The sequence below is a fragment of the Filobasidium floriforme genome, assembly GCF_021052385.1.
Source record: "Filobasidium floriforme strain CBS 6241 chromosome Unknown HD553scaffold_28, whole genome shotgun sequence".
Classification (NCBI taxonomy): Eukaryota; Fungi; Basidiomycota; class Tremellomycetes; order Filobasidiales; family Filobasidiaceae; genus Filobasidium; species Filobasidium floriforme.
The window spans coordinates 238,394-248,313 of NW_025763649.1; the positions used below are offsets into that span (position 1 = coordinate 238,394).

A 9,920-nucleotide genomic window follows, 5' to 3' on the forward strand; every position below is an offset into this window, starting at 1 on the left:
GCGCTCGGCGGACTTCGGCGCCAAACGCCGTACCCATCCAGCCCATCCCCCTCGAACGAGCTCGCGGCAACCTGGTAGCTGGCAGCCTGATTGAGCTCGGGAATGATGTCGCAGGACGATCCGGGGGGGCAGGTCGTCCAAAATCATAGTGCATGGCCATCCCACCTTCTCCATTCGCCTCTATCCGGTTTTCTTGGTTCTCCCTCAGACGTACAGATACCCCTCGTGCCGCCCACCTCTGAGGGCTGACCGGTCGACAAAACGCGGACAATCGCCATCTCCGGACTTTTTTTCCTCCCTCGACTAGCTCGATCCCACCACGTCCCACAAGGAGGGCCTGAACGGGAGTAGAGACCAGAAACGTCGTCGTCAAAGGGTCTGCGTGGCTTTACGGATCAAGTCATATCGACAGAGTTTTCAGGAATCTCCTCCACTAGCCACTAGGCTCGTCGTCAAGACCGATCGCCAACTTCGGTCATCGTCGCGGACGACTCTTAGCGGGTCAGTAACCCAGGTGACAAACCTGGAGGGGTCGATCTTCCGACCAATATAACGAGTGAAAGGAGACATATCACATTCAGCGACGACGGCGGTTCTCCTTTCCCGCCAAAAGACCAAAGAAAAAAAGGCAGCTCACGCCACCCGTCATCGGCTGCGGGCAACGACCTAGACGGACGATCGATCTGGGATCTCTCGAGAGTAGCGGGGTAGAAATCTTTCGTTCGTCCATTCGTGTCGTCTCTTACATTGCTCCACGTCAATCTCGCAGACTGATCGGTCTTCGCTCTGTCTTATCAATAGTCCTTTAGGTCCTCACATTCCTCTAGCGATTTCCTGTTAACTATCGACCGTAGAAACCCAGACCACACATCGAAGACATCATCGTGACGCGAGAGACGACCCGACCCGAGAAGCTCGACGCGGTCGAGAATTCAGGCTAAGACGACAGAGAAGAAAGGTGGAGAGGATCTGAGAGGTCTCGGGTCCGTTTGAGAAGCCCACTGGGGAGGATCGAGATCATGCAGGGCCAGGGTGGCGGGTACGAGGGGTCGAGATCCCGGGGTCGACCGAGTTCCTCTCAGCAAGGTCTCAGTCAGAGCCAAGCGCCAGGTCAAGGATTCCTTCCAGAGAGACCTCTAAGACCCCTACCCCATATTGCCCACGACCCCAATAGGGTCGGAACTCAGCTATTACCACCGGCCTCCCAAACAACATCCTTCATACCACCACTACCTCAAAATCCTACGGGACAGCCTTCATATCGCTCGCTTCCGCCTCCGCCTATCCAAGTGGCTTCGCATACTATGCCCTCAACGAACGACATGTACGGAGGTCCAGGGGCCATATTTCCACCAGGAACGATGTCGACGGTCCCGTCCACCCTGTGGGGCAACGACGACGTTTGGACCGGTCAGATGCACGTTCCGACCACCAACTTTCGAGGATCCATTCCGCAAGACTCGTCCGTGGGCGTTCCACTCTTATCGCCACCGGTGATGCCTTTACCGTCGTATCATCTCGCCTCGTTGCAGTCTCCTACAGATACAGTCATGCCCATTGTCTCAAACGCCTTGCTGCCGGGTCAGACGCCAAGCTCGGCTCACAGCTCGAACGGAATGTTTCGCCATACGGTGGACTACGGCGACAGGCTGGATGGCGCGCCAGCGTATTTCTCGCCGATCCAGCGGATACCGGAAGCTGGGCCCAGTTCCGCTCGAACCTCGACGTCCATGATGATGAACCGGTACGGGCAGCGGTTGAGTGATGGTAGCTTGAACGAGACAGGTCAGGAACAGGGAGAATTCGGCGAGACGGCATCGAATTGGCTGGAGGGCGATGATGGGCGCGATGGCGAGGAGATGCTGGTAGCGAATGATGACGAGCTAGAAGACGACGAAGATGATGGCGAGTTGGACGACAGACCGCGGAAGAAACAACGCAATTCCTTGCGGCGAGGCACCGCTTGCGTCCGTTGCCGGTCGAAAAAGTTGAAGTGTACGGGTGAACGACCGGTATGCTCCGTGTGCCAGTACAGCAGAAAACCGGTCGAATGCGTGTATCAACCGATGGCGAAGCGGAAACTCAAGACCCATCGGCTCCGGTCGAGGCTGCAGGAACTGGAGGACCAGATTCGAGAAAAAGAGACGCAGCTCAACAAGCTCGATGATCCGGGTCCGGATACGCCCATGTCGTCCCGGTCCAAGCTCGAGACCATATCAGAGGAACCAGAGGCCACGGCTTTCAGGGCGGTTCTTCGAGATGGGAAAATCAGGCTGTCGGACCCGCTGGTATCGAGGGAGTCCACCTTAGGCTCAGGATTGAACACAGTATCCAACGTCTCGAACATGTTGCAGATGCAGCCCCCTTCTTTGGGCTCCGGAGCAGTGCCGAGCGGCCTTGCGCTTGATACCGGAGAATCTGCCAAATCCGATTACGGTCGCGGCGTAGGTGAGACGTCGAGTCGGACCGATAATTGGCTTTCTGCTCCGCGGCCGGAAGGATCAACGTTCCAACAAGCTGACCCAGGGAATATAGGCAGCAACCTGACCATGAACCGCCTGTCCGCCAGTAATCAGATTCACGGCCAAGGTTTGAGTTTCGGCCCAGGAACTGTGACGGTGACGCCGAGTAGCCCGGTTGAGTACGCGTTGTGAGTAAAATCTAGAGAGCCATCCATCCTTTTCGACCAGCGCTGTTGACGTCATGTTCGCGGGCATATGATCCAGGATATATGCTGTCCTGCCGTACAGTTTGTACTTTGGCTTACGGGTGCATCCGGCTCGCTTTCTGGACTCCATACTACCCGTATCTACACGGCGTCCTCATCCCGCTTTACTCTACGCGCTCTTCACCGCTAGCATCTACGTCCTCGTCAACAAGTTGCCACATCCGCCGGAAGCGATGTCGCTACCTTCGCGCTTTCCTAGACCGGAAGATTCGATATATCCCATGCTGGTGGACCTCGAAAGCTCATTCTACAGCCGAGCGAAAACGGAGCTGGACCTCGGTATCCAGGCCGGCGAACAGATGGATGAAGTCACCAAGGCCAGTACGGGTCTTGCAAAGTACCTCTTGTTAACAGGAAGAGTACTCGAAGCTCTGATGCTTCCGTTCAGTCGCCTAGCTGTAGCGTGCGGGCTTCACCGGATTGATCTTTCGCAGCCTGCCAAGGCGGGGCAGGCGACCGCTCAACCTCCTCCAGAGAAGTCGTCCGGAAGAGGGCCAACGATGATGCCTCCTCCCAACGCGACTTCTATGGACCAGCCTCAGGTCACCGCAGCGGCCCATGACCGTGCCAAACTCGTAGTAATACCCCCTGCGCAGGACTCCGTATCCCTCTGGGAGAGAATAGAGACATTCTGGGCCATGAAAGAGCTGGATTGGGGCATGAGCTTGTTATTTGGTTGGTCTTGTGGCTTGGCGGATACGGAGATCCAGACCGCCTGGCCAAAACGGTTCGAGGATTTCGCTTTAGTGAGTTCCGTGCATCCCAGGTCCTATAAGTTTTGGCTTGTGGCTATGTCTATTCCGGCGGCTAAGTTCAAGTGTTCCTGCACAGGACGAGACCGGTCGCCACGATCCTAAGGGGGTGTGGGATCTCATGAACTCAAAAACTCAAGCGACGCGGGAGTCAGTGGATCCCCGCATCCTGGCGTTACAGTCTCTCAGTTTAGTGAGCAGTGCAAACAGGTCAGTGTCGAGGTATACTTGCCAGCGCCCATCGTCGTCCCGAATCACCGCTCTAATCATCCGCCACACTCACTACGCCCTCTTTAGGTTGTTCGATCTGCCTACACCTTTATCGACGATCAAGCAGTCTAAAGAACCGCAGCCGAGGCATCCCTATACGGCCGGCAGCTTGAAAAGGCTTCAAGGGCAATTGGAAGCGTTCCGTGCATGTCTGCCTGATATGAACAGGCTTCCGGAGACCATCTCGTCAGACCCTTGGTGGGTCTTCACCCGGGCAAACGTTGCCGCAGCGGATGTGCTGTTCTATGCCGAGTCAGCCGTTCACGAAACGGCCATGTACGAGTTCGCCGTGATCGCAGCGAGGAGGATGGTCGAACTCTTGCGCGGGATCCCGTTAGACCTCTATGCGCATCTAAGTGGGTCCCCCTTGACACGCCATTTTTTAAGATCCGAGCTCATTCTGACTGTTTCCCTTCGCCGCATCATCGCTTGATCTTGGTCTCGATCGTTCTTCGGTCGGTCCGTTCGTCCCACTTCGGCGATCGTTTTCTTCCGCACATTTGGGACCCTCTCTTCTCGTTCTCACTTGTATTCCAAAGACTGCTTCGTCTTCGTCGATGTGTCCCTCGTCGCTCGTTTTCTCTACCGCGAAGCCAGACGTCTGAGAGAGACGGGCACGAACGCCCAAACATGGCAGGCCACCTTGTCGGACGCCGACTTGTTGCTGAACGCACTTGAAGACAAGGCGGGAAAGTGGCATCCTTTTGGATTGTATCTGGCGGAAGACGTCCGGCGAGTCAAGCAGGGACAACGTGAGCGTCCGGAGTTGTATGAGAGGGCTCTATAGGTCAGGAGGGGCGATGCGAGGCCATTGAGATGATGATTAACGATATGCAACAAGTCTGTTAGTGATCCTTCCTGTTTTACGCCTCCTTTGCCAAGCAACGTTGATGATGGGCAGGGTCTCGAGTTTCGTTTGTCTAGGTGTTTACCATGTCGCACGCCTAAGGTAACCAAACCGCGGCAGGCTTGTCTATCGTCTAGATTGATCTGGTAATTTCAAGTCGATTTGGAGCGACTTCATAGGATGTACCGGCAACGAAAGCTGCTACTCTGCCGGCCAGGAGTCCCGCAAGCAGCCTCCTTGAAACGCAGGGCGCCATCTCTATTATGGTTCGGTTCAATGATCTCTATTTCGAGCCCTGAGTCTGTCGCATGTGAAGGGATCGTTCTCGCTACATGCTTGAACATGATTGACCCCTTGTTGGAGGAAGTGGCGGGCGGAAGGGTAAGTATTCGGTCGCGCAGTCGAGTCAACAAGTATGGGGGAGCAGGCGATGAATTCGATGAATGGACTGGAAGCTGGATGTATCCCAGCGCTCATGCGTCTGCAAGAAACCTGTGGCGTGGGATCGACAGCTCGGTGGTCTTTGAAGATTGTCGACCTTGCGATCTCATCGTGGGCGCGGGCGGGACAGCCATCGGATGTTCGGTGGTGCGTCACTTCTCGCTAAGAGCTAAAAGGAAACGTAACCTTGCCGAGCTGTAATCTCCCGCTCGAGTGCTTCGCAGTAGCCATTCAGGTGTACTCATCCATCGAAGGTAGACATGTCAGCGTGTAGTAATAGTTGTAATAGCTTACCAAAGTACCAAAATGCGAGAGTTGATCATAGAGTAGTAGCATCGTCTCGCCCCTTATCGGGCTGCGAATGCCAGCTTTACCGGATGGCAGCCACCGACTTATCCTCGGCTCGACCTCCGCGAGTAGTCGTCACCGCCACAGCAGTTCTCAGCTTGGAGGCCAGAGCTCGGAGGTCGGAGGCTGGACGCTAGAAAAGATTGTGCGCGATAATGGCAGTGCAGAAACAGTTCACAACCTTTCACGAGCCACGAGCTACACGCTACGAGCGCTGGCGTTCCCCACCCGACAACTAAGGGTGCGTTCGCGAGTTTTCTCAGCCAGCGGAGAAATGGTGGCTGGCACGCAGTGGCTGTAATTTGTTAGCGAACGGTGCCTAATTACATTTTCAGCGTTCTCACCCCGTTCGCGAGTTTTTCTTAGACTGGTCACGTGACACCAGTATTTGCCTCCGAGACGCGCGTCGGAAGCATATCCATAGGTCGTTTATCGACTTCGAACATCGACGTAGGAATCGACTTACAGCGTGTTTATGCGATGGAAGGTAATATCGTCAGATCGCTATCAAACTAGAACATAACGATAGGTCTTTGTTTGAAAAACCGATCCGTACAAGTCCCGCAATTATTGGATCAGTACATCAAAAGTTACAGCCGTATTCCGTTTACGTCGACATGGACATCCCTCCTTCTCCTGCCTTTGACGATATCGACTTCGACGCATCTACCGATAACGACTCGGTCGATTCTGCTGACGAAGGTCTTGCCGGATACCTCGAGGAGAGAACACTTCGCCAACGTCAGATTGCCGCCGCCATCACCATTGTAGCGGAACATATCGTCGGCGACAACTTCCGCTCGAGGCAACCACCTCGAGAATCGACCTCCATCCTTATCGATCATAGTAGGGCGATAACGGTCGTCGACGCATGGGCTACAGGCTCAGTAATAGCCTGCTGGGACTCCATAGGCATGTTCCCACCCGCGTTTCACCTTCTGTGTACGGAATTAGAGGACAGGGACCTCGTTACCGCGACTCTCGAAATCCCCGTTCGAGTAAAGGTGGGTGTTACTCTATGGCTCCTACGTAAGTCGGCGTCGAACAGAACGACGAGGGAGGTGTGGCAGTTGGCCCAGGCTACTGTTAGCAAGTAAGCAGGGGGTTCTAGGGTACCCTGCCGTCGCCATGCCGTCGCTGACTCCCGTTTTGACCTCTCGATCGACGTTCTAGATGTTTTCATGAAGTTATCGACGCGCTGTTTTCACCCGACTTCTACGGTCGCTACGTTCGTCTCGCAACTCCCGCCAACGCACCTCTAGATCACCCACTCTACGAGAATCCTAAGTACGAACGGCTGCTGCGTAATTGCCTCGGTGCGATCGACGGAACGATGGTAGCGGCCTATGTTCCCGCGTCTGAACATAAGCGATTTCGAACGCGAAAACAGCAGCTATCGTGGAACGTTCTCGCCGCTGTCGACTTCGAGGGGTTCTTTACATACGTACTAGCCGGTTGGGAAGGTCCAGCACATGACGCCAAGGTACTAGCGTCGGCGTATAACGAGGGATTCAACGTACCGAGGGGGTATTTCTATCTCGCCGACGCAGGTTACCCCTCGACGTCAAATACGCTCGTTCCGTTCCGTTCCACTCGGTATCACCTGCGTGAATGGGCTCAGGCATCGAATGCGTGAGTCTCTCTAGCAAAACATGCCCCAGAACACCGTTGACGCAGCAGCAAAATGACATCTACGGGAATAGCACGAATCGACCTACAAATCCCGCGGAATTGTTTAATTTACGCCATTCATCGTGTCGAAACGTTATAGAACGATCGTTCGGCGTTCTGAAGGCTAGATATCCGGTACGCAACTGCACAACATCCTCACGAACACAGCTGACCTATTCTTATACCGCTATTACACCACCACGTTTCAGATTCTCGCCCGTGGCTGTCGATACGACGTCGACACCCAAATCCGCGTGATCTACTGCTGTTTCGCCCTGAACAACTTCATACTGATGTACGGGAAGGAAGAAGACGGTATAGAGGTCGCTGACGATGACGTAGAGGGCCCTGACGACGAGGATATCGAGATGGTGAGGGAGTACGAGGCCGACGATCGAGGTAAACGGGAGATGGAGCGAAAACGCGACCGGATTGCGGAGAGGTTGTGGAACGACTATAGCGAGGTAGCGACACAGCGTTCGAGGCGTTAGCTACTAGTAATTTGTATGGGGAAGATGCCATCTCATTTATGTGCCATCTGATCACCAAACCAGAGCGAAATCACCACCAACGGGGGACTTACGATTTACTACGTCGACGTCGACTTCGACGCCGTTTACTCGCCGTACCGTTCGAGGAAACGTCTACGCTTGGCAGACCGCATCTCTTCCTCCTCTTCCCTGTTCTTTTCCTTCCTTAACAGGTATTCTAGCCTGTCTTGACGGAGTTCGAGAGGTAGGGCAAGGAACGTTTGCGGTTGAAGCGGATTATCGGCGAAAAAATTGATCAGACGCTTATAGTCGTCTTGAGACCAGCCAGCGTCGTCGGAGATCGTTTTGACGACCCTATAGGCCTCGTCAGTCTTTGGCTCGATGGCAGAGGCCGCTGAGGTGAGCGTAGCGAGCTGTCGTTCGATAGTAGCGTCTCGCTCGACTTGACGCTGAACGGAGGAGGTCGATTTAGACGTTCGACGTTGACGACGCTCGGCTGAAGACGGTGGCTCAGTCGTTCTTTGCAGCAGTGGAAAAAGGAGCCATCAGGAACCTTCTCCCAGGTCTACAACGTTGTAGAGTTGTAGACTCACCCTCGATCGCTATCGTCGTCCTCCTCACCACTTCGACGTCGTTTTCGTTCCCTCTCTCCCTCGCTTTCGTTCCGCTCGCGGTCGGGCCTTTGAGGGGTGATAACATGTCGTCCGTCGGGGGTAGCGCCATGGTAGAGGGCGTGAAATGCATCGTAGTGCACCCAGGATCTATTTCTCCAAGTAAGTAACTTACGGTTGGCTGCTGACTGAGATACAGGTCGATATAGAAACAGACAAAGGCAGACATGAAGTACAGGTAAAGGAGGTCGCGCGTTTACGTAAGCGCGACTTGAGCATATTCGAACGTCGACGTAGAACAATACGTCGTCGACGACGAACTTCAAATCGACACTACTCACCTCGTTTCGCTTCAAACCCTCCCAGAACTCGTCGCTAGCCACTACACGTTGACGTAGTTCGTCCCAGCCTATCCCCGATAAATTCCGGAGGTCTCGGAGGGGTATATAGCGGTCAGACTTCAACTGTAAGTGATTTGGGTGAATTTGATGAAGATTTGACGCTGACGATTCGTTTGTCCGTAACTTACGTACGCTAGCCGACTCTGAACCATCTTATTGTCTACCGGACGGAGGACTGGCTGATCGTTGATAGCGTCACAGACCTCGGCAAATACCGCAGCCTTGAACGAATTATCGGACTTACGCCCTCGAGCAGCGTTCTCCGTCAAAACACGTATCATCACGCCGTCGAGGTGGTCGTCCCAGCGAAACATAGGAGGAGGAGGTGTGGTAGCGGCAGGGGTGGTAGAGGAGAGTCCTCGGGCCAACGTAGTCGACGTAGTAGCGACTGACGCCATCGAATACTCCCTTATCGACCTCTGGCTCGAGAACATCGACGAAACGGACGATTCTCGCTCCGTAAACGGCGTCGACGTCGGCAAACCTTGTGATACCGACCCAGCCCTTCCCCAGTGGTTGCCGTAGGCTGCGTAGGCCCCCTCAACTGAACCGCTAACGAAGGGGGAGCCGGTAGGGGGGTGTTGCGAGGGAAATCGACCGAACGACCCTATTACTTCACCGCGGTTCGTCGAATCGAACGACGGCATCGCTGGAACTCGAAAACCGCCAGGCCCCAACGGCTGGGAGTGATCTGGCTGGGAACTACTAGCGATTGACTCCTGGGAGTAGGGGCGAGAGGGTTGTCTAGACATTATTGATGGAACACGGTGAAAAACGGGAAAAAAACGGCTTGACTTCGAAGTTTCGTCAAGGTGCGTTCTTCCCAACTTTGCTAGCGATCCCCATACAACTTTTGGAATCCCAACCCTTCATTAAACTCGACGCGTTTGGTCGCGTTTCTCAGCTGCCTCAGCCCGATTTCGAGCTGAGAATGACGAGCTGACCCGTCGGCCAATTCCTCTTGTTCACACGCTAGTAAACGCCATACAACGTGTCAAGTAATCCCGGCAGCGTGTTTTTTCACCGATTTTACGTCAATTCTCTGAAAAGTCAGCTCGACGCGTACTCGCGAACGCACCCTAATAACGATCCCCTTCTCCCGCCTTTGACGAGCAAGCGCAACTCCCGCCTCCCGAACGAACCGACCGCGGCCGAAACTTGCCGAGGCGAGACAAAAAAGGAAGAAAAGAAAGGATTCCAGCGATCATCGCACTCACGACCCACCAGCCGGTAGTTGACGGGCCATGACGGAAGCACTTGAAGCTCGCGCTGAAGGAACGCCGTGGCTTGCTTGAGTGCCGTAAGCCATTCAGACACACACTGACACTACACCTGTCAGAACGCATAAACCGATCGAGCA

The 9,920-nt window shown here is 54.5% G+C and overlaps 3 protein-coding genes across 3 annotated transcripts; 2 read left to right on the forward strand and 1 right to left on the reverse strand.

Annotated features, from left to right (window-relative positions):
* Window positions 1-697: 697 nt before the first annotated feature.
* Window positions 698-4,648, forward strand: HD553DRAFT_319788 (uncharacterized protein). The gene is made up of 5 exons (XM_046181068.1): window positions 698-2,650; window positions 2,727-3,474; window positions 3,560-3,690; window positions 3,778-4,106; window positions 4,290-4,648. The coding sequence occupies exons 1-5, from the start codon at window positions 1,020-1,022 to the stop codon at window positions 4,535-4,537; spliced, it is 3,087 nt and encodes a 1,028-aa protein (XP_046032839.1). The 5' UTR covers window positions 698-1,019; the 3' UTR covers window positions 4,538-4,648.
* HD553DRAFT_319791 (uncharacterized protein) lies at window positions 4,649-5,528 on the forward strand. Its single transcript, XM_046181069.1, has one exon. It carries the CDS (start codon window positions 4,778-4,780, stop codon window positions 5,237-5,239), a length of 462 nt encoding a protein of 153 aa, XP_046032840.1. The 5' UTR covers window positions 4,649-4,777; the 3' UTR covers window positions 5,240-5,528.
* Window positions 5,529-7,673: 2,145 nt separating this feature from the next.
* HD553DRAFT_346193 (uncharacterized protein) lies at window positions 7,674-9,312 on the reverse strand (the record flags this gene model as incomplete). The annotated part of the gene is made up of 4 exons (XM_046183173.1): window positions 7,674-8,067; window positions 8,142-8,347; window positions 8,501-8,623; window positions 8,689-9,312. 4 exons carry the CDS (start codon window positions 9,310-9,312, stop codon window positions 7,674-7,676), a joined length of 1,347 nt encoding a protein of 448 aa, XP_046032841.1.
* Between the last annotated feature and the right edge of the window lie 608 nt (window positions 9,313-9,920).